Raw genomic sequence first — 24469 nt, 5'->3', positions numbered from 1 at the left:
TTTTATCGGGAAGCCTCGGGAGAGAAAAATATTCCAAATAAGCAGCTGTCCCAATTAAACGAGAGGCAGTTGAGATGACCTTAGTCACATAATTCTTAATGAAATTGTTTATTTTCTAAAATATCTATCTGGTACAGGTATGTTGATGATGTGTTTTTGAGATGGAAAGGGACTGAAATAGAACTTAATTCATTTCACCAAATTCTCAATCAGTGGAGTTCCCATTTGAATTTCACCCTTGAACATAGAGATCAATCTTTTTGGACATTAAAATATCTAAAAGTGATTTGGGTTTTAAGAAGACTATTTACAGAAAAATAACTGACAGAAATACTCTTCTTCTGGCATCCAGTTTCCACCCTAAGATGTTGAAGGATAATTTACCTGCAAGCCAATTCTTTAGACTCTGGTGCCTTTGCTCCAGTAAGGAAGAATATATAGATAAAGCGAAGGAAATGCAGGCAAGGTTTATAGAAAGGGGTGTTTTTCTACCTTGCTGGGGGATGCATATCCTAGCCGGGTGATTTAGTGGAGGCTGTCTGTCTGACTGTACAGTATGTCACTTATATTTTAACATACTATATCAAGAGAATCACGTTCTGTGCCTTTTTATAGTTTTGAATTTAAAGAAGTGTGCCATAATCACATGGTACGGTATATGGAGGCTGTCTCTTTGTTCATCTGACTGTCTGTATTGTATGTCACACAGATATTTTAACATATTGTATCTAAGGAATTGCTTTTCCAGTTGTGATGAAACTTGCTAATGTCTTTAGCACAGCTGAAGAGTACCAGCGTCTGGGGTGGATGGATGCACCATGTTTATGCAATGTTGAGTGTCGCATTCGGCCATGGGTGTCCGATTGGGTTCCAGGGTTTGTTGTTTAAAAAATAAATATGAAAAAATACTTCTAAGTTCAGTTGACAACATGAATACTAACTTTATTTGAGTTGTATGGAATAGCCAATACATTTTTCTAGTAGATAAGTTTTAGGTACATTTTATGGGTCCTGCACATTGTAATTTTCTTACTTTAATCATAGACTAGAGTCATGCAAATAGGCTGTAGTATCTGTTTATATTGCAGCCATTTGTTAAATGATATCTGCTGTAAATACCAGCAATTACAAGAGCACTTAAATACACATTTTAAACAGATGGTATTTTTTTAGAGCCGTTCATTTTCTGTATGGCAGGTGCTTCAGTCCAGTCACATGGAACAGCATTCCAGCAGCACATGCAGGTCAACCCTTTATACTCATTATCCTGCATTAGGTAAATCAGACTCAACAAGATCCAATGATCTTGTTTGATAACTGAGAAAGTGTAACACATTACTGCAGTTCATTGATCGGCAAAAAGCAATACAAACCTGTAATAACTAGTACATTAATTCAGCTGCATGTTATTGTATAACAATATTCTCTCTCTCTCTCTCTCTCTCTCTCTCTCTATCTCTCTCTCTCTATCTATATATATATATATATATATATATATATATATATATATATGATATCTGAGCGAAGACTTCTGAGTGCGTGGACTGCAGTTCATTATGGGAACGATTTTGTTAGAAATTATTATGCGTTTTGGAAGTTTGTACAGTTTGTTTGTACGGTTATATACCCCAATGGGAATGTATAATTTCTGGAAATTTCTCAAAAACAAAGAATTTTAGGAAAAATCTTTTGTAGCAAGAGTTTTGCTTTTGTGGATGAGGAAAAAAGTTACAAGAAATAGATGTCTACAATTATTTATTTCAGAATTTTTTGCAAAACTTTTTGCTCCAAGTACACCCGACGAGTTCTCTAGTTCTAGTTATTATGTGGCTTGTGCTTTGGACTTTCCTTTCTGTAATGTCCTGTAAAAAAATTATGTTGCAGTGTGCAGTGATTCTGCTCTGTGGCAGGCTGCGCTGTTATGTGAATGGGACCCTTTGTGGCATTTGTGGATTAAAACTAACATTCAGCCAAAAAAGCAGTAACTTTCCATGACTTGAGATTGCAAAATATGTTATATTTGTGTTATGTTATATAAAACTATGTTGTTATGTATAATGTAGGGAGTAGGTACTGTGTCTTGTAACACCAAATGCCAGTTCATTATGGGAACGATTTTGTTAGAAATTATTATGCGTTTTGGAAGTTTGTACAGTTTGTTTGTACGGTTATATACCCCAATGGGAATGTATAATTTCTGGAAATTTCTCAAAAACAAAGAATTTTAGGAAAAATCTTTTGTAGCAAGATTGTTTTGCTTTTGTGGATGAGGAAAAAAGTTACAAGAAATAGATGTCTACAATTTTTTATTTCAGAATTTGTTGCAAAACTTTTTGCTCCAAGTACACCCGACGAGTTCTCTAGTTCTAGTTATTATGTGGCTTGTGCTTTGGACTTTCCTTTCTGTAATGTCCTGTAAAAAAAATATGTTGCAGTGTGCAGTGATTCTGCTCTGTGGCAGGCTGCGCTGTGATGTGAATGGGACCCTTTGTGGCATTTGTGGATTAAAACTAACATTCAGCCAAAAAAGCAGTAACTTTCCATGACTTGAGATTGCAAAATATGTTATATTTGTGTTATGTTATATAAAACTATGTTGTTATGTATAATGTAATATATTCTGGGAGTAGGTACTGAAATCTTGTCTTGTAACACCAAATGCCCTAAAATAGCCAATTAGATATTGTTTGGAATGCAATCAAACATTGCCCACTGTATAATCCATATTAGACCTGCCTGTAAGTTTGTTACAAAATAATCTTTTTTTGCTACAATAGGCTATATGAATACAGCGACAGATGCTTGTAAAGGCTGTGCCTACTGCATACAGCACATTGTGTCCTACTTTTGCATGAAAAACATATGTACTGTACAATAATTATTGTATTATAAATCAAATAATATTGCTACCATTCATCAACATTAAAAACTATTTGTATACTGTATTCAGTACTTTATATGGTTTTGTTCCCTAACCTTCAGTGCAGGCGGTCGGAATAATCATTCTCAGCTGGGGACAAAGTATGCACAAAAGATTAATTCTCAAACTGAACACAGTTGGGATTCAGGGAAACACATGTACATGGATTAGGGAATGGTTAACATGTAGAAAACTAAAAAGCGTACTGATTAGAGGAAAAACCTCAGAATGAGTGTGGTAACCAGCGGTGTACCACAAAGATCAGTTATTAGGTCCTCTGCTATTCCCAATCTACATTAAGCTGGGATTTAGATCACTGTATATAGTAAGCAAACTTGTTAAACTTGTTAAATTTGCAGACGACACAAAAAACCTAGAATGGAGTGGCAAACCACTGTTGCAGCAGGGATCAAAGGTCATTCAAATTATTAGATTTGCAAAAGATGCTTTATTAATTTCAAACATACAATAAAACAGAACAGTTTTAGCTCTATTGGGAGTTTCAAGTCTTTCATAAATGTAGTGTAAGCTTGAAAAAAACAATAGATTAATATTTTTTCAATTATTTTATCTTCACAGAACTTAAGCTAAGAAATATGGGTAGTCTCTGCCATTTTAAAACGTTTGGTGGAAATGTGTCAAACCTCGTAGGTAGTGAGATCTAATCCTGATTGGTGTCATTGTTCTGAAGATGTACAGTATATTCAGGTGATTCAGAAGTGGCTGATAGATGGGACAACTGAAGCGGCTGAAAAAAAGAAACATGAAAGAGATTTTTACATTTTATTTTACTTTGTCATTTATTTATTGGCGGATCCATAAAACAGTGGGTATTTTTTTTGTTTGTTTTAAAAGCTAAAAGATCCTGAAGGCTTTCCGTGGGCTCTAATGCTGTCCTAATCCACACCACACCCCACATTTCCAGATTTATTACTGAGCTTTGGATGTGTGTAGAAAGTTGTGTTTATTTTAATAATTTAGCCAATCCTTTGAAATCTGCCCACACTGTATTTAGCACTCTAGTGAAGAATTAAAGCTGTGTTTCCAGATGAGATGTATTTTGAAGTATGTTGTAATAGTTTTGTACTGTATCAATTCATGAACCCAGTTTTGATGTTGGGAAAGCTCTGTTGACTATGATTGACTATGAAAATGATCTTAAATATTTCAGCATACCGCTTTTGCATAAACTATTCTGATTTAACCTTACCTTAAATAACGGCTTAAGTACTGCACTATATCGTAGGCACACTTGCAATACTGTATATTGCGTAACTTTTTGTGTAAGTGTCCTCACATTATTTCATGTTTTATGAAAACTACATTCCTGCTTAAGCCAGTTCAGTCACAGTGGGCAAGGCAGTTGATTTGACAGACTTTGATAATAATTAACCCAAACAATTCAAGGACCCTAAATATATTTGATTAAGGCCATCCCAGTTGCCTGTGTTGGCTCTTCACCCTGCTAACAGTGTTATGGCAGGACTTTCTAATTCTGTTCAACCTCTGTATAATAGGCTTTAAAGAATAAATAAATAACAAAAATTATCAAAAGTGACTGTCATCCTTTGCATTCATCGTTTTGGGTGTTTTTATTTGCAGCTTCTGGTGATGAGTCAGCTGTAGTGCATTTCATGCTTTCCTGCTGAAACAATAACAGTGGGAGCAGAGTTGAGCCTGCTGGGGACTTGATGCGCACTGCTAACATATAATAAGCTCAGTGAAACCCAGCCTGTGGCCTCGCATCATAGGACTCAGTAGGTATCGTTTGGAAATTAAGGGCTATAGGTGCAAGACAAATGGTTCGCCATTCAATTTCTGACTACATAAAATTTTTAATATGAAATATTTATTGCCTGTTTACGTTTTGGGTATTTGGTTTTAAAATAAGAACAGCTATATAAAGAACAAATATTACTTAAGTGTTCAATAAACATTCTATAGATCTTAAAACCAATGAAAATGTATTGGACTGTTCTTTATTTTTTATTCAGTTTTTTTTTTTTTTTTTGTCAGAGGCAATGAAAGCAATTGGATTCTCCTCGTACTGTAGGCCGCAAATGCATCCTGATTTCTTGAGTTTGCCAAACGCCCAGAAAGGATGTAGCGAGGGGCTAGACAAGAGGACCCGAGACAGCGGTGTGTCCTGGATCTAGAACAATACACAGAAGGCTGGAAAGGCCATGCAAGGTTTTTCTTAGCCTCGCACCCTTATAGCAGGATATGCACAGTTCTGCTCCTCTAGGTCAGGACCCCCTGGTCTTTATTCCATCTGTACTCTAATTTACTCAATTGAGCCAATTTAACCTCCTTTTAAGTATGAATCTGTTAATTGTTTATTGATATTAAAACCTATAAAACTTGGAACGCCCTTGAAATACAATGTGTAGCTGCTAACATTGAAGAAACACATAGGCAGTGCAGGGATGGAAATATGACTCCCATTGCATAACAGTTTGATCCTTTCCTGATTTGACTATGGGTTTATTAATACACACCTGAACTTGTTAACTAGACACTGTAGCTAATCAAACGTGTAGGAAAACTTGGAATGGGTGAAACTGCTATGCAACAGGAGTCTTGCTGTATATCCCTCCTTGCAATGTGAAGCACAAGGCCAATAACAAATTATGGGCTTCCTGGATTGCTAATATTGACCAGATGCTTTTAAGAGAGGTATTATTGCTACTGTAGGATAGAACTGGCTCATAATTCCATTGTTACCATATAATAAAGTACATAATCATGTGTTTTAAAGTCAACTCTGCTGCAGTTGATTACTGTATCGTTAACTGTGGTATTGGTTTCCCTGAGTTGTAGCTTAAAGTCCATACTGTAGACTTTTATTTTGCAATAGTATGACTTTTAACACATCTAGAATAACAGAGGTGACCAAGTCACATTTTGTGACAATCAGGTGAATAGCAGAACTGATTTTAGATCTCATAATAGCTGGATTCAAACTCGCAATGCGATGCTTGCATAATGTAAGCATTGAGTCAAATTGTGAAGTGTCTGCTTTGTGCTCAGCAAAATCTGACATTTTACTGTAAATCCAGAAAATATGTATTTAGTTTTTTGATGATACTGTATAAAGCACTAGACATTTTTTATTGCGGATAAGTCAGGGGATTTGTCTGGGAGGCCTTTGATACAAGTCCTATGATTTGTACCCGAGAGAAATGCTGCATAAAGCTGAACTGGGATCATTGTGGAATATTCAATTTGCTTGCACCTTGTGAAAACATAATATTGTTTGGTGCCGGCTATAGTCCGAAATACATACACTGCTGCAGGCATTTTCTTATAATGCAGTAAACGTAAATGGTTCATTAATAGTGACTGTGGGAGTATTACAAGTCCTCAACACAGTTCTCAAACATTTCACAGTTTTCTGGGGACCCCCTGTGCAGCGTCTGCGGACCCCCAGGGGCCCCTGTACCCCAGTTTTGAGAACTGCTGTAGGCTACAATATTGTATAGTAAGCAAGTGTGTATCTTGTAGAATCCTCAAGCTCTTTATGCTGTAAGGGTGGTTCTTGAACTACTCCACTTGTTTGGGATTAGCAGTCCTAATTTAGAATGTGGCAATCCTATTGAGCCCCTATCTGTAGGGTAAGTGACAATAGCACAGTGTACTGTACAGTAAGCAGGGATAATGCTGCAGTGCATCAGAGTACCAACCAGACGATCTGGCCCTGCCTTTTTTTTTTTTTTTTTTTTTTTTTTTTTTTTGTTGCTTATTATGCAGTTTCTTTTGCAATATCTGCTGTTGTGACTTGTTTACACTATGTACAATACAGTAGTTTTCTGCTGTAGTAAATCATACCGTACAGTATGTGGTTATTATGACTAGTTAGAAGTATTTGAGTTTCAGCCCTAGCTGAGGACGTAAATGTTTAATGAAAACATGCAGCACCTTGCTGTTTTAATTACTTATATTGTTGAGTGACTGTTTAACTATCAAAGTTACATGTGTTTAGCCTGTCTCCTTGTTTATACATTTTGTTTTGTCTGTCTGCTTTGGCCAACAGCCTTTTGTTTTATAAAGTGTTTCTGTTTTGTTCAAACCTTTTATTTTGTTTATTTGTGATTAAACATGCGCAAGCAGCACTTTCTTGCCCTGCAGTACTGAATGTGTGCTCATCTTCTCCCGGGCCCGACGTCATCACCAGCCAGCCTGTTCACACTCTCTTGAGTTTTATTTTGTTGGACGCTATGAAGCCATTTCGACCATATTGCTCAGCAAGAGGTAGTTAGTGCTCAGGATATGCAGTACTGATAACAAACACAGCAGGCACTGGTTCAGTAAAAAGCCTACAGTATGCGGCCTACAGAACTAACGCCATTAAGAAAACATGTTCATGCCTTGATTATAGAAGAATACATCTTCCCTGACGAGAAAGTCCAGATGGCACAGCTGTGCAATTCTGTGTGGAAATGTGTTGCATAATGTTCAGGGAGGGATATTTGAAACCTGTACTACTGTGCTGCAGGTGTACAGTACTCTTGGTGTATAGTGTTACCTACCCTGGACTTAAAAGTATTCCAAAGGGCTAGAGAAAACAGCAGTAGATAGCTAAAATCCTGCTAGTTTCTATATCAAATCAAATGCATGCCTACAGTAGCACCTTTATTTGCAGTAAAATAGCCCCTGATGTGGGAGATGTTTATTGGATTTTTTCCACTGGGCCCAAGATTAGGTAGCCTGACTTTCTGACAACTCTAAGGCGTTGTCAACGCTACATAACCGATCTCGAGAACCGTACTCAAAAACAGTTTAATTAATCCAGCTCAAAGCATCCATACTGAAGTACTATTTCATGTTTAGTCGGGCTTAATGCGTACACACCATAAAATAGTTTGGTTAAAGTTCCCAGCAGCACAATGAACAGAGGAAATGAGTACGATAGTATCCCACCATGCACTGTATTTTATTTTAAAATATTGTGTTATGCCTCATATTAACAGAGGTCCATATTGCTAAAAAGAAACTAAACAAGCATTTTGGAAAAAGTAAATGCGAACACACAGTGTTTTCTGTTTTTTGGGGTTTTTTTGTTTATTTTTTTATTTAGTAGTCGCCAATTGATTTTATCCTGTTTTTCTCCCAATTTGAAATAGCCAATTGTATTTTTAGGCTCATCTCAGTCTGACATGAATTTTAATCGAATGGCACAACTCAGCTGCTGTCTGGAATGATAACAGCCTTGTTACCAAGAAAGAAACGCAATCATGTGAATCATTTCAATATTATATGGTGACAAGGTAATTTCATAGCACAACAATCATGAAGATTACTGAAGCCTGCTGCTGTTCCATTATGAAAACATTACAGTAACAGTTTACTGGAACTGCAAGTCAGTTGGAGCCTCAAAAATCAACAGGCTAGTACTGTGGTTTATCAGGGGCGTGCAGTGGATTTGAAGCCTTATACTTCGTGCTACAGTCAATGACTGCGATTTCTAGTCTTGTGACTGTTTGCCGACCCAAGGAAGACTGATCACCAGAGTTTCATTTTGTTCTGGCTGCATTGTACGACTGGAAGTATGAAGCAGCTTTACAAGCTGATTCTAACAGCCAGGTTCCCAACACCTGTAAAGACAGATGTGAATGCACAGTAGTGGTGTAGCTGCTGTCCAGTATCGAATTCCTGGGCAGGACTAATGGTATTTCAAAACCAAATTCAGATAAAAGCAAAATACTAGTAAATAAATACATAAAATTTGATAAAAACTTTTTCAGTCAGGTGAGCCTACAGTATGTACTGTACAGCAAAATGCCTATTGTTGGTTCTAGTTCTGGTGGCATATTCTAAAAGTTCATGTAAAGAAACTGTTCTTACATTCATTCTTTTCCATGGTTGACCCATTTTTTTTTTTTTAATGTATTCTTTGCTGAAAAATAGGATGCAAACCATCTTATTATTCTGTGTCTAGGCTTGGAAGAATGTATATATTTAAGAAATAGCAAACTGATCCTGTCTACAATACAGACGGTAATTCACCTCCAACCCACATTGATGAACTGCACACTAATAAGGATACTATAATGGTAACCTGAATATTGAGACTTTATATTATCAGGTTGCCGTAATCCTAATATTAACCTAATCATTATGAGCGATCACTTTATGCGAATGAAAATCAAGTAATCAGCTTATTTTAATGTTGCCCAGTTAATGGGAAGCGTGGCTTATCACTACGCTACAGTAACAATACTTTTCAGGTACCCTTTTATAATGAAAATTAGTTCCTTGAAAACAGCAGTCAGATTTATTGATGCCCTCACAAGTCTAACATCATTAAACATTTGAATAGCTTCAAGCTGCTGTCTTCACTTTAATAAATTGCTGGGATACAAAACCATGACAGTCTGCGGCAGTATTTTGCTGTGAGTTGTACAGTAGATCTAAATAGCCCAATTTATTTATTTTTTTTTCATCTGCCTGGCATTTGCAGTGTAAATTGATCCCCCACTTAAATTGCAATTGACGTGTACATAGCAAGTGTATTGTGAAGCTAATAATGGTAAGCCAGACAAAACAAGTTTATAGATAATGTTACTGCATACAGTACATGATAGTGTTTGGTTATGCGGTTCTGTATGGACTGTACATGGTGTCATTTAAATTCTGCTGGCACCCTTCAAAATCAGGATGTTGAAATGTTTAGGTTCAGTCGCATTTCATATACAGGATTGGTCTGATAGTACAGTATGGGTAATTAAGGTTGTCACTGTAACAGCACCTCACCCTCCTCTCTAGATGTTTCATGTTTACAGGTCAGACCATGTCTGGCAAATTCACAATCTGGCGCGCTTTACATTTGCTTCATGATTACTGTAGTATGTTTTAATGTTGATTCTTTAAATTTTTTAAACGATTGTTGGGTTCAGATTAGCATGTCAGTGGGTGGTGAGTAGGCTATGGTAATGGTTCTCAAGCCAGAACATGTGTTGACTACAGCATGACAACAGCAACAGAATGGACTGAATAAACGTTGTGTAGCAGTTACTGTTTCATAAGGACCATTTTACAAGTAATATGTGCCAGCAATTTTTTACAACAGTAGTAATTGGGCTATGGGATAGTCCATAATTCAACACATGCACGATATATCAAGCATAATACAACAGGTTTATTCAGTATTCCTGTTATTTTTACAGTGCTGCAGCAGAAAGATAAGTAAACATTTTCTTTACCAACATGGTATGAAGACTCCCATACCATTTTTTGTCACAGATAATTCAACAGTAGATTGCACAGTCTATTGTGTAGGTAAGGAAACTGCAAAGCATTCACGTGGGAAGCTAGGAGATAACAGCTACTGCTGACTCATCATTGCACTCCAGGCATTAATAATGATTTCCTTCCAGCAGTGTCTCCCATCACTGGGGATTCACAAATCTCATGCCGGTAACGGAAGGTTAGCAACCTGAATCTCAAGACACAGAGGGAATGCGGAACTGTGTTAGACTAATCAATGTTTCTGGTACTGGGAGTATTAACAGAGTGCAAGAGCTAGGGGCTGGTTGCTCATTGACAATTAAATGACCTTGAGTGTGGTTTAGTACAGTGCATTTAAAAGAAAACATGCTGGTAACAAGGGTTGGCAAAGTCCCTAAATAAAAATACATTCTGAAAAAAAACAATTACAATATACAGTACTCAGTGTAATGGTTATTTAAGTAAAGGTTAGCTTGGTCACTGTCATGTTATGTGCATCACATTATTTGTCGGAGTGTACTGTATTACAGTTTCAGAAATAGAGCTGCAGTGCTATAATGCATGCTGGTTACCCTTTCTGTATAACATAAGGGGGGACATTTTCAAAGCCTTTACTCCAGTCTTTAATGAACTCCTATTAAAAACACCTTTTAATTTGACCAAAGTGGACCCAACAAACAAGTACTGTATAATAAATCAATGGCTTCATTAGCCTTTTTGAGTTGTTTGTTTCTCAGCAACATTAACACAAAGATTTGCCCTTTTAAAAATAGTTAAATAATGAGTAGCTTAAATACCTTAAGAAATTGTACAATTGTGATATTGATATAAAATATACAGGGAGGCTTTATTTTAGTTTAGTTTGTGACGGATATTCAAATAAATTGTAACAGTGAAGAGATGGCCTTTGTGTTGAAATTGTGTGTGACCGGTAAGTGCATTAATTTTTTAGACATGGGAGTTAATTAGTTTCTTAATACAAGGACGGTAAAACACAACTGATGTGTATCTGAGTGTTGTATATCCAAGTGCTGACTATACTTAATAACTAGCCTTGTAAGCATGTTAATATTTGCATTCCTAAGGTAACACCTGACACTGCAGTGCTTTTAAACAAACATCACAAAAGCACCCATTCACTGCACAGCCTGACATGGAATGATTGTGTCTGTTGGAGTCAGACTGAGAGCAGAAAAAGCGAGCAAAAAAAAAAAAAAAGATTTTCTTAATGAAAATCTAAGAATTTCAAATCTAAAGCACATTACTGTAGCTATAACTAGAGGATGCTTCAAATGTACTTGGAGACACCCTTGACTTTGTAAATATACAGTAAACATACAGTGAAAGACGTCCCTTATTTTAGTTTTCATTACTGAGTGTGTTGCAAGAGAACATCATTTGTATTGTCAAGATTTATTTGAATTGAATTCAAAATGAATTTGCTCAGTTATTGTACAGCGGTTAGGATTTGTATTAAAAAATATATATATTACTGGTAGTTTTATTGTAGTCTATTCGGACAGCACTTTTTATTTATAATCAATGTGTGCTTGAATTATACTGACTGATCCTCAACAAATCTAATGAAAAAATGTGAATTGAGTTGTTAGTTTGAAGTAAATTACCCTACTGAACCTGCCATACAATTAATGTAGCTTGAATATAAATTTACATATATATTAATTGTGTTGTGGAAAACTGTTATATGTTAAGTTGCATTACCCGACATCATTTCAATAGTTACAATATTTGTTATTTTGTACAGCAAACATTTAGAACAAAACACAAATGAAAGAATTTCAAAAGTTCACCCTTTTCTTCAAACAAATGTAACGAAACTACCGGATGTACTTTTTATATATATATATATATATATATATATATATATATATATATATATATATATATATATTATATATATATATATATATAAATTTTAGCTCAAAGAGCCAGCTGCCCAACGTTTCGATATGTTGTACATATCTTTCTCAAGGGAGCCTGTGTTTGAATCAAAACATTGGAGGTATTTATTGATGTTTGATGGCATGACAACTACTTGTTATTGTTTATATTCAAATCCATGATTTATTCTTACATGATGTAATGGTGTTCTATATATTGTGACATAATTTTTACTTATATCTTTAAATCTATATTAATTCTAATTAAGATTAATTTATATAAACTTATATTAAAATGCAATGCTGGCTGTGAGGATCAGCCTTGATTTGGTCTCCTAATACTAATACTGCAAACTTTACATCATTTATGTCTGTGCTGTACTATTGGTTCATTCATTTTTTTATTTCTAATTAATGAAAGGTGGTTCTGAATTATTTTCTATAAAGTTGTTCTAGTCTCTCCAACATATTTTATTTAATCACATTTCTCACAGGCTATTCCATAAACAACATTGCTATTTTTACATTAGATATTAGTATTTAGTAGATATGTGGTGTTCTTATGTTTAATTATATTTTTACTTTTGTCCATGTATTTAAAAACATGACATGTACTAGTGCAAGTATTTGTATTATTATTTTATGTTTACTATGAACTAAAATATCACCTAAATTAGCTTCTCTTTTGAATGCTAGAACTGGGGCCTTAAGAAATAATTTTTTCAATTTTTCTGAACTATGTAGAATCCGCAAGTGTTTCCAAACTGTCTTAGAAATATTGGGCAAAAGTTTAGAGTAAGTCATTACTAATGGGACTCTTTTGACCTTTATATTGTGTGTGTGTTTGTGTGCAGTATCTTAAAGATCAAGGTGGCAATATACAAGCTTACACTTTCATGGGTTAGGGCCATTTGTGGGAACAACATAAAATAGTTTTCTTTGCGTATGGCTGATATTCGGTTAACATTGGGGGGGGGGGGGGGGGGGGGGGGGGGTGGGGGGGGGGTGGACTGGGGGGGGTTGACTGTCCTGTCCTCTTGTCTGTAGTTGGAGCGCTCTTTGCTACTTCCCGCACTTTGAACATTCCAGGGCATTTGAAATGTTTTTCTTGTTAAAATAGCAGCACTATAATTCATTCTGTTTAAAGAAAAACTTGTCACTTAAAGCACAGAGTCATCTATTTTTTATGCTGAAATTTTACTTGAAATTTGAGCAGCCTTTTGTATTGGAGGTTGGATCGGTTTTCCATACTGAAGATTTGGAATCTTGGTGTGATTGTTGGGTGGGGGCGGGGTGGTAGGGAGGGAAACAAGGTGTATGACAATTTAAAATTGTTGTTACCTATATTGTTTCAATAAATACAGTCGTGTACAAATGCATTAGAACATGTATTAGAACACTTCAAGATTATCAGTAATCAGTGATATAGAAACAATGCACTCATGTGTGAAAATGCTAGACCACTTTGTGTTTTAATTAGGCATGAACAACTTATAAAAAGTCTCATGCATTTTACTATTTGTGACTATGTCTTCCTTATCTCGTACTATTTTAAATTAATGTGATGTGTGGCCTATTAAAGTCATCAATTAAATTAGACAATCATTAATTTGCCTATTTTGACAACACAAAACAGCAGAAGTAATGGGGTGTTCTACTACATTTGCACAGTACTGTATGTATATATTATTTTTTAGTGCATATCATGTAAAAAAATGCAGTAGTGTAATTAATACAGGACATTTAAAAGCTGTAAAAAATTCTGTATATTTGATGTTTCTTAATTTCCTTTTCAGATTTGATCCAGGCCACCAATGAGACCAACGTTAACATCCCCCAGATGGCAGACACGCTGTTTGAGAGGGCGACAAACAGCAGCTGGGTGGTTGTGTTCAAGGCACTGGTCACCACACACCACTTGATGGTCCAAGGCAATGAGGTAAGTAGAAGGTCACTGAGACCCTTGACAGCTACTGACAGCTACTGTATCTTTGCTCCCACCCTGTTCTAAACTGTTTAATTGAACTGATTTAACTTGCACCCAGTAGTTTCCTATTTCATTTGCTCTGATAAACCTGGAGTGGAATGGCCCTCTGGGACCGTGATTGGATGCCCCAGGTGAATGTTCTTCACAAAAATCGCAGAATGTTTTATGAGGTTTTATATTCAGTAAACCTGACTATAACTTCAGTGTTCATTTTATTTGAGACTAAAAAATTTTTGGGGCAAAAAAATCATAACAAAACAGGCAGAATGTAGGGGAGTGATTTTGAAATATCCTAACTAGGAACAAATACCCCAAAGCTCCACTGGAAGCTGTCTCTTCTGCTTAACTTAACGTATTGGTTTTGACATATTGACATCTGCACACTTTACTTGAAAATGAACCAGCAGAAAACACGTTAAGGACCTGTCAGTAAAACGTTTGTGATGGGGTTTGCTGGTACAGCCTTATCAAGACTTGCACAATAGAACAGGACAACCAAATGTATTTTTCCTGCTTCCTTCCTGCTCTGTTTGGGTTTCTGTGATGGGAAATCACACAAGAATTCAAGGCTGGAATAAGACCTGCAGTGCATTCCCTGAATGCTGGCCAGCAGGAGACACTTTATATAAGAGATCTGGTCAGATGCCCAAAGAAAGTCTCTGCTGACCAATTCCCTTTTAAAATACAGAAATTATCCACATACAGTACACCTCGAGGTGGTGGGGAGATGGTCCTTTTTTGAGATCTTTTGAGACCCTTCCCGTAGAACCTGTGGTCAGATCTGCTGTATAATGAATGCTCCTCCACTGGTCTGTTCTTGGAAGGCGATTTCATGTAAATCAGACTTCAATAAAAGCTGTGAGTCACTGCAACCTTGTGGTTAATGAGGTTCATATGAAACCCACAAACTTTGAACTGTAGATCTCTGCATTAATTGTGCTATAGCTCTTGAGATCTGAACTTGTGTGGGGTCAACCAGGAAATTGCACTGTCATAAAAACATAAGACAATTCTTCTTCTTCTTCTTCTTCTTCTTCTTCTTCTTCTTCTTCTTCTTCTTCTTCTTCTTCTTCCAGGTGATTGGGTTCTCTGTATAAAGCTAGAAATAGAAAAGATGATGTTTTTCTAATCACAGAACTATTACATGTTTAATAAGTTTAAACCTTGTCAATGTTTATTTTTTTATTAGTCTGCATGACTTGAAGACTTCAGTAGCCTGGAAAGTGATTTGTGCAGATAAATAGCAATACAGTTTCTAAAGGTTGCTTGCAAAGACGCTGTGCAATACCAGCAGAGCTGATTCTCTATTATCTGGACATTCTGTTTCAGACTGAATTGTCTCAGTTGCCTGGCATCAAGCAGAAGCTGAAATTTTTTTTCTAGAAATAAAAATGTGAAATTGAACTGAATGATCCACGTCACCAGTTTATGCTGAAGCTCACTGATTCACACATAGAGACCTGCTCTTTGACACTTCTGCTTTATTAAAATGGGTCCTGCAGTGTCATGATGTTAGTCTTATTCCCAGAATCAGGCAATGTTTTATAATGTACACAGTATTTTGGATGTTGTACATCATAAGAAGCGTAATATGAATTAAATCCACATTGCTCAATAAGAACGTAAGAACATAATGAAATGAGAGGAGGCCATTTGGCCCATCTAAGCTCATCCTGTTCTAGCACTGTAGCTGATTGATTTGGGTCAAGTTGGATCTTAAAGGATCCATAGTGGTTCTCCCTCAACAACATGACTAGGCAGCCCATTCCATACACTTGTCATCACTCTCTGTGCCCCCTTCAGACTTGTTTCGCTACTCCACCACAGAGCATTTTACCAATGTTTGATTATTGTATTTTGTGATAAAACAATAAGTCATCCCTGTATATTTATTAAAAAAAAAAAAAATCTTATTCATCTTTTGCAGCGATTTATCCAGTACTTGGCTTCTAGGAACACACTATTTAACCTCAGCAATTTTTTGGACAAAACTGGTTCTCATGGTAAGACTAATCAATAATACTTTATTATTAGCTGCTATTAGTTAGATATGAAAAATCATCAGGTAGCATCATTGTTTGAACCACTTAAGCCAGGGACAGCATAGTATACTAACAGCAACTAAAGGATCAGTAAACTCTTTTCGGTTTATTTGGATTCGTTCTTAGTTTTTAGTTTATGATTTTCACTACAGATTCACAATATATGCAGAAAACAACGCATTATACTGTGCAAGTGTTGAGAGATAACTTGTTCAGTGCTGCTGAGTGAATATCTTTTCAATCTGATTTTGAAATCTATGTCCTGTTCATTTTAATCCAACAACAGAATGACCAGGTGAATTGCAATGTTGATAGGTTGATAGGCAGATGAGGCGGTTGATCTTTGTAAAGTTATTCTCTGAATTGTTAAATTTAGGTTGAACTTTCTTTTCTATAGAGTGTACAGTACAGTGCTGTTGAATGTTCGTGGAGTGCTCTAGTTGTTTCACTCATGAGTAAAGCTGTATTTTTTTCACGGTAAAACATGGCTTATTTTACGGCATTTTATATTTTTTATCTAAAAATAGGTATTTCACGATTAAACATAATATTTGTTAAAGCAGAAAAAATGGATTGTCATACTCAAAATTGTTTTCTCCACAATTATTAAACAATAAATGTTCCAAAATATTTAAATGCTTACCTGAAAAACAGTAAATGCTAAATTGTAGAATATTTTGTTTTTTTTATGAGAGCCTTTTAAAGACACTCTTTTTTCACATTGAATGAATTATCAAACAAAATAAAAATATCAGTAAATGTAAGAATAACAGACAGGCGAAATGTCCTCTTCTTGCACTGGACAGAGCGAGCTGTAGCAGAAATATTTCCGATCTTTGATGCAGCCGGTGTCTTTTTTATTGAAGACATTTTAAAGAAATCGTGCAGCTCTATGCAGTGTGTTCAATCATTTACCGGAAGCAAACTAAACCTGCCTGCCATGTTCCTAAATGCAGTGTAACAGGTAGTGCGTTAATAAGGCAAATGTTTGTTGTATTTATTTTTAAGTGATAAAAATAAGTGTATCTACACTGTTCTTTCAGAAGTGGGAATTTTCACAGGAATCATGAAATCTGTGAAAATACAGCCTTACCCATGAAGATAGACAATTTTGCTATTCGTCATCTTTATCTGTGGAATAATTGCAGTGTACAGTATTCTGTGAACAATGATGGGGTATATTCTATTTATTCTGCAGACAATATCATGTCACAGGCACTACTCACATTGTGCTACAGTCTTTACCACTGTCCTGCATACATTAATGGCACATGAGCTGTAAATGTATTTCTGTGACTTTTACAACTTATTTTACCGAGAGATCAGACTGTGTGCATGTGTGGTTGTCCAGGTTTTAGTCCATTTTAGATGATGATGTTAATGTAATTAAAAATGTAGGGCTGCTCAAAGAAGCACACAACAGTCCTATTCTCATGTGCTGTGTTTCTTTTTAGGTTATGATATGTCAACATTCATCAGACGCTACAGCAGATACATGAATGAAAAGGCTTTTGCTTACCGACAGATGGCATTTGACTTCGGCAGAGTAAAAAAGGGGTAAGCCAACACAAAGCAAGTTTTGGGTTTCTGGAAATGTGTATTGAGCTCAGATTGAACACATGTTGCTTGTGTTCAGTTATGATGAAATATCGCTTAAAGCTGTGAATTTTGTTGACGTTTGGTACAAATTGGTCACATAAATATTTTAAATGGCTAGAGAGCCCTTCAGAGCCTTCCACAGCCAATCAGAAACCCATGTTTCCAACATTGAAACTACTTCGGCAACCAAGGCTCTCTGCTCTCAGTCTTCAGGTCTAACAGCAGAGGGAGTTACTGTAAACACCTATAAATCGGCCACCTGAAAAATCTCCCATCCACAGAAAAAGATGCTTTATACTACACTCTGATTCTGACTGAAGGAAAGCGACTTCTCACTAAAAGGCACACAGAAATGTTAGCAAACATAAACAGCCTCGGAACAAACTAGTGAACATAGAAATGGAAGAAAAAAACTTCAGTCATTGTCTGTCTCTGCTGCGTCAGAATCGTTGTTTGGTAAAATTTGCAGTAATTCCAAACACTGCTTTGCTGTCATGCATCTTCCGTGATCCATTTTCAATGTGTATTGGGGTAACAGTGAATTTCTTAGAAAAACGAGTGACAATAACCAGAGTGCTGGCAGACAGCCTGGCTCCGTGAGCTGTCAAGGCTGATTGATGGGCTATCAGGAGGCTCATTGAAACAATAGAAATGTCAGAAACCACCCACTTGAGGAATGCAGACTGATATAATCCAACTTCAATACATGGCACAAGTCCTGACTGATAAATACAAATAATACTGCAACATTTCATTGTTATAATATATTTCATATGTATCGGTCAATTTGACCGCTCCTGGTCAGAATAGGTATGACAGTATTTTATCTCGCTAATGTTTGCAGCTACGTGATTTTTTGTCAGGGTAATTAGTACATATATTTAAGAAATATATCTGTATCTTAAACGAACGCACAATTTATATTTAAATTCCAAAAACGGTCAGAATGACCGCCTCGGTCATTCTAGTGTTAATTTATAAAGTTAACCTTATTATATTAAAGTTTGTATTTGCTAAGGTGAGTACCACTGATTTACAGAATCATTTGTTTTTTCATCTTTTGTTAAAACTAGTCTCAATAAAATATATATTGTTTTTAAATGCCTGCACGTCTGAAATACAATATCCTTTGATTGCTGATTTGTCAATGTATATTTTATTCTCATTTTGTCTTTTGGCAATTTCCGTTTTATATATGAGCCATTGTGGAGATTGCAATGGAACCTGTTAAATAGACTGTAAAAGATGACAGGTCATGCATTACAAATCTGTTGAGGGAGATTTGTTGGAGAAATAAAATAAAATTATAAAATATTTTTTAATATTGTACAAATATTATATATTATATATTATAATTTGGATGACATTTGTCTTTAGATCTTCCATCTGTTATACACATTATTGAATGTACCCCTTTGTAATGCATGTGTGATGAGATCAGACAGCTTTATACCCTGAGTCTAGAGTGAGGTGTGCTGATATTACAGCAGAGACCTGCAGCTTGCAGACTTGTATTTGGCTAATGATTGATCTGCTGCTAGAGGACACTTTGAAAAATGTAATAACCTTACAGTAACAATCTTATGCTGCTGATTAGAATTCTTATGGTGCCCTGTAGCCGCTCTGAATTAAACGTTTTAATTTAGCAGGTAGATGATCTAAACAGGATTTAAATTTTGCCATTTTTTCGCTCTTCAGATGGGGTTAATAGACTCAGTTATTAGCATTACTATACATAAAAAAGAGGTTTGAGAAAAATCTGATTTAAAAATGTTGCGGTGACACTTAAGGTCATAAAAATAGACCTCAACGTCTCCACTGTTTGAACAGTCATCACCACTCCACGTGGGATGTCTCTTGTTCCGTTATTTTCGTTGAGGTTTCCTTTTCTGCATCATGGATATTTTTACTGGTTTTCACCCTCGTGTGTAGGCTGTCTGCCAAACAGACTTCTCAAAATTAATCTCTCATAACCCAATTGATATATTTTGTTATTGCAATGGGACTGCTTGACATTCTCACTTGTTTATTCTTTGATTACATTAAGCTATTCTAGTACCAATACTCTTTACATTTTCAGTCTCTAGATTACTATATATAAACCAGTATAATCACATAATCTCCTGCCCATTGGGCCTGTGGAAAACACACAGACAGGAAGTGGTCTGTTGGAATGTCAGCTAGTTCATAAAGCAGCCTCTTGTGTATCGTTCTCATCAGTTCCAGGTCTCAACTCCTTGATGTGGATGTTAAATGGACTAATCAGGCAGTAATTGTCAGCTGAAACCTCGCACATTATCTAAAGAAAACAATTTGCTAAATCTGTCAGTGAATATTCTTTCAAAGGAAAGAAAATCAGACTCCTAGGATGTGTGGAGTACAATATTGTCACAGAAAGCTTTTTTTTTTTTTTTTTTTTTTTTTTTTTTGCTACAGCATGATTCCTGATATCAAGAATTGACTGCATTGCACCGCGGTAATGCTGTCTGTGATAGCAAAGATTTTCAGCTGACTTAATGGCACTGTTTTTTGTTTTGTTTTACCAATCTAAAACCAAACTACTTTAATCCTGGTAATTTATGCCCTCTCCAGTTGTTGTTTTCTCTTTTTTTATTATTAACGTGGAAAAATAACCCTTGTAAAAGTTTGCCATAGTAAAAGCATAGCAAAGTGTAATAAAGCATAATTTAAACATGGTAAAGCACAGATATGCATTGTAAAGAAGAGATAGGTATGGTAAGCTGTATTAATGTTTAAATGAGTGAACTGTGGTAAATGCAGAGTATAGCCATGGGAAAAGTGCAGTAAAACTGTAAAATACCATACGAAAATACAGTGAAAATAACTTCTGAAAAGAGGACCCAGAATGTGTTTCAACTTTTAGATTGATTGATACCTGTTTGATGTCTTACTAAACGATTACCTTTTCTGCCTCCATTGTGTTTCAGTGCTGAGGGTGTTATGAGAACCATGAATCCTGAAAAGCTATTAAAAGGCATGCCAATTTTACAGGGACAAATTGATGCACTACTGGAATTTGATGTAAGTACATATTAAAATATGGCAATAAACAACACAGATGTTTCTTCAAATGTGCCAGCTTGTTTTCAAGAGGCACCCGAAATCTGCATGCCTCAGGGTGTTGCTTGGCATATGCTGTTAAATGACCCAACCTTGTAGATGCTGTGTTTTAACAGGATATGTTGCAGTGTAATTGGGTAGTTTACAATACAAGCCCAGAAAGTGTTACATCTTCAATAACAGATTAAAATACTTCAGTGCATTGTTTAAATCTGTTCCATAATCATGACATCTACAACATTAATGAGCAATATTGATCAAAAAATGCAAACAACGGATATCGGGCCAGATAAATAAATGCAGAACAACTTGGGAGTGTGAGGCATTATTTGCCCTTTTTACCCCACTAGACTCCTTTCTTATGCATTTAGAGTTGTACCAGTCTTGGCAGCCCCATTGCAGAAAATTTTTTTTGGGGTGACAAGAAAAAACACGTGTATCTCACAGTCGATCTGCAATAGTATTTAGGGGTACCGATGTAATTCAAGAGGGGATTATTATCTGTTTAGGGATACCAAGACATTTAATAATCACAGGTCTGTGTGGGGTAAAATAAATGTTCCCAGTCGTATTCCCTGAATGTATTCATCTGTCCTAATACTTGTTGTATAGCATCCCATAAAACAGGACTATAATATGGATAAGTAAGCATCACTGCATTTTTTGATTAAATCGGTTCCTAAGATGGCCGTCGTTCTTTAACTATTAATTAAGTGGGATATGTTACTTTAAACATGAAGAAAATGGGTAGTGGTTGGTGTCACCTTGCAAGGCTATTAGTGAGAACAGTAACTCACCCTCACACCCACCAGTGTGTAATAGACTTCATGCAACTCTGCATATCTGGTTAATTTCCCAGCCAAAGAAATAGTGTAGTAACGCTGCCTTCTTCGGCATGCACCACTTAATGTGCTAATGTAATTTTGAAGTACGTTTTGAGACGATAGACCAATTAAAAGGCTCGCATTAGCATCACATCATTATGCGACGGAGAAGCCGTAACGTGGGTGGAATTACACGATTATTTACATTAAAAAAACTTTTTTTTTTTAAAATTTATAATTTTTTATTTATTTTTTTTTTATTAAACTATCTCGACGACGTATCACGGGGGTAAATAATACACTGTCTGACTCTTTTTATTTAATTATAGGTATTAATTAATTTGTGAGCCGTCACGATTGACATCTTCAAATTTATTTTTTTTCAATGGAAGTCTTTTTCAACGTTCTTAAAAAATCATAATTAGCTGATCACTGAAAGGACTGATGATTTTCGTCTTCTTGTACAACCGGTCCATCCCCATGAGCTGACCAACGGCATAAAAAATGTGCTTTCTACTCCTTTTAAGGATCTTATTAAGCTCTTGCTGTTCTAATGACGGGACATTAAGTCTAGGAAAGTCTTAATAAAATATATATATTATATATATATATATATATATAGATATCATCTATATATAATACTATATTTATATATATATATATGTATATTATATAGTTGTATTTGGTAAATTACTTTTTTTTTAATTTCCTGCCTATTTCCTTTTTGTTTTTCAAGAAAGCTGTAAATGTAACACTGATGTCAAGCAACATCCTTTTCTTATCTTGTATTCCTTTATGGCCATTTTCTAAGCAGGTGAACAAAACTGTAGACACTACTGATTAGTTAGATTAGTAGTTTTCTCTGGCAGTATTTCTTGCTTGAACTCTCTTTTCCCCTTGATAACCAAGCGCGTTAAAGGACAGATTCTGGAGGATTTCGGTTGAGGTTTAACAGTAAAAAAAAAAAAAAAAAAATAAAAAAAAAAAAAAAAAAAAAAAAAAAAAAAAAAAAAAAAAACAAAAAAAAAAAAAAAAAAAAAAAAAAAAAAAAAAAAAAAAAAAAATTTTTTGTTTTTTTTTTATGTCTCTTTTTTTTTTTTTTTTTTTTTTTATGATAAACCCCTTCCATCCTGCTTTCTTTAGCTCTTAAATTAGCGGAGTACAGGCGATAGCTCCCCTCCCCCTTCTGCGTTTTTTCGTTTGTATTTGAATATATATATATAATATATATAATATTTTATATTATATAATATATAGAATATCTATCTTTATGTAGTGATATTCTAAACATGACTTTTTAAAATGATTCTAACGCATGATTCTGATTTGTCATTACAGACGCGCCAATGTGGGGTTGCAGGCAAGGCTGTATTGTAATAGTAATTCGTGTCCTACTGATTTTTATTTTCGCATATTATATATTCTATATATATATATATATCTACTATCATATAGATATATATATATATATATATTATGTGTGTGTGTGTGTGTGTTGTGTGTGGGTGTGTGTGTTGTGTTAATCTTTGTCTAATTTTTTTTCGTATATCTGGTTTTTTATGAATAACATTTACAGTAAAATCGTATAATAACTGCATCAAACATGATAAATCTGTAAAGACGCAGATAAAAAAAAAAAAGTATATAAAGTTACAGGTCAAGATATTTAAAACTAATTTAAAGACACACTGTGGAAGGGTTGTGGGTAATTCACTGACAAGGAGACAGACCGAGTTTACTTGAAAACACCACACAGTTTTCTTTTTTTTTTTTTTTGTTATTTTGATGCCCTATGTTTTATTTTTGCAGGGTTTGCCTTATTCTTTGAGCACTGTCAGATGGCGTGCTGTTGTGGGTTATTCTGTGGTCTGATTTACCATCGATGGTAAACAGAACCACGGGCATACCGAGCGAGGGTACACAATACTGGTGCCCTTGCAGGTGCTTCGAAACAATAATTCAAAACAGGAGGCACAAAGAAACAGGGAAAATAAAACATTAACAAAACTACAAAGAAAAGGTGCTTCACTCTGCAGCAATAGCCCGGTCGCCGCTGCCCGTGCAACCCGAATCTCCGTCCTACGCTGCCGGCTACCTACCCTGCTCCGCTAGACTTTTAAGGGGTCTGCCCAAAGGTTCCCCGCCCTCACTGTCTCGCTCTGAACCTCCGTTCCGTTCTCTCCGACTCTCCGTTCTCGGTTGTGGACCAGCGCTTCCGCACTCTCCGCGCGTTTAAAAGGGCAGACCTGAGGAAACAACAAAGCATTTTTTTATAGAGCTAGCAATCTCCCAAGACTCACCTCCCAGCCATTCAGAAAGGGGGAAAGTCCACACACACACACTTTCCCACCTCCCCCTGGTCCCCGACTGCCATGACTCAAGGCGTGTTGGTGCGTACTGCCGCCCTCTTAGTATGGCGGGTATCTGTGAAACGCCAACAGATTGTGCAGCACAGATCTCCCCTGCTTAATCACACATGTTAATTTTTAAGTTGAAACCAAATCGATATCCTGGTTTCAGTTATTAATCTCATACAGTTTTTCTCTAGTCAAAGAATTCTCTTGAGTATTTTTCAGCGTGAATAAAAACAAAAAACACGCTGCACTTAATTCAATAAAATCAATCCAGCAGCCATTCACTGTGCAGTTCTTTGGAAGCTTATATCCAACCATTTTACTAATATATGATATTATTAGTAGTATATCATATATTATATCTCTATATTATTATATATATATCTCTATACAGCTCTGGAAAACATTAAGAGACCACTGCAAAATTATCAGTTTCTTTACTATTTATAGGTATGTGTTTGGACAAAATGAACATTTTTGTTTTATTCTATAAACTACTGACAAAATTTCTCCCAGAATTCCTAAATAAATAAA

General features: G+C 35.6%; 1 protein-coding gene across 1 annotated transcript in view; it reads left to right on the top strand.

Moving 5' to 3' along the window:
* Nucleotides 1-24469, top strand: part of snap91a (synaptosome associated protein 91a) — a 77823-nt gene that overhangs the window by 6549 nt on the left and 46805 nt on the right. Inside the window, exons 2-5 of the mRNA XM_041251211.1 lie at nucleotides 13845-13987; nucleotides 15963-16038; nucleotides 17532-17634; nucleotides 20625-20718. Of these exons, the coding sequence (XP_041107145.1) occupies nucleotides 13845-13987; nucleotides 15963-16038; nucleotides 17532-17634; nucleotides 20625-20718 (416 nt within the window). The remainder of the gene's footprint in view (nucleotides 1-13844; nucleotides 13988-15962; nucleotides 16039-17531; nucleotides 17635-20624; nucleotides 20719-24469) is intronic.

Source organism: Polyodon spathula, chromosome 5, assembly GCF_017654505.1.
Source record: "Polyodon spathula isolate WHYD16114869_AA chromosome 5, ASM1765450v1, whole genome shotgun sequence".
NCBI lineage: Eukaryota > Metazoa > Chordata > Actinopteri > Acipenseriformes > Polyodontidae > Polyodon > Polyodon spathula.
The sequence above is the reverse complement of the archived record's forward strand: the minus strand, read 5'-3'. Positions and strand labels throughout refer to the sequence as shown.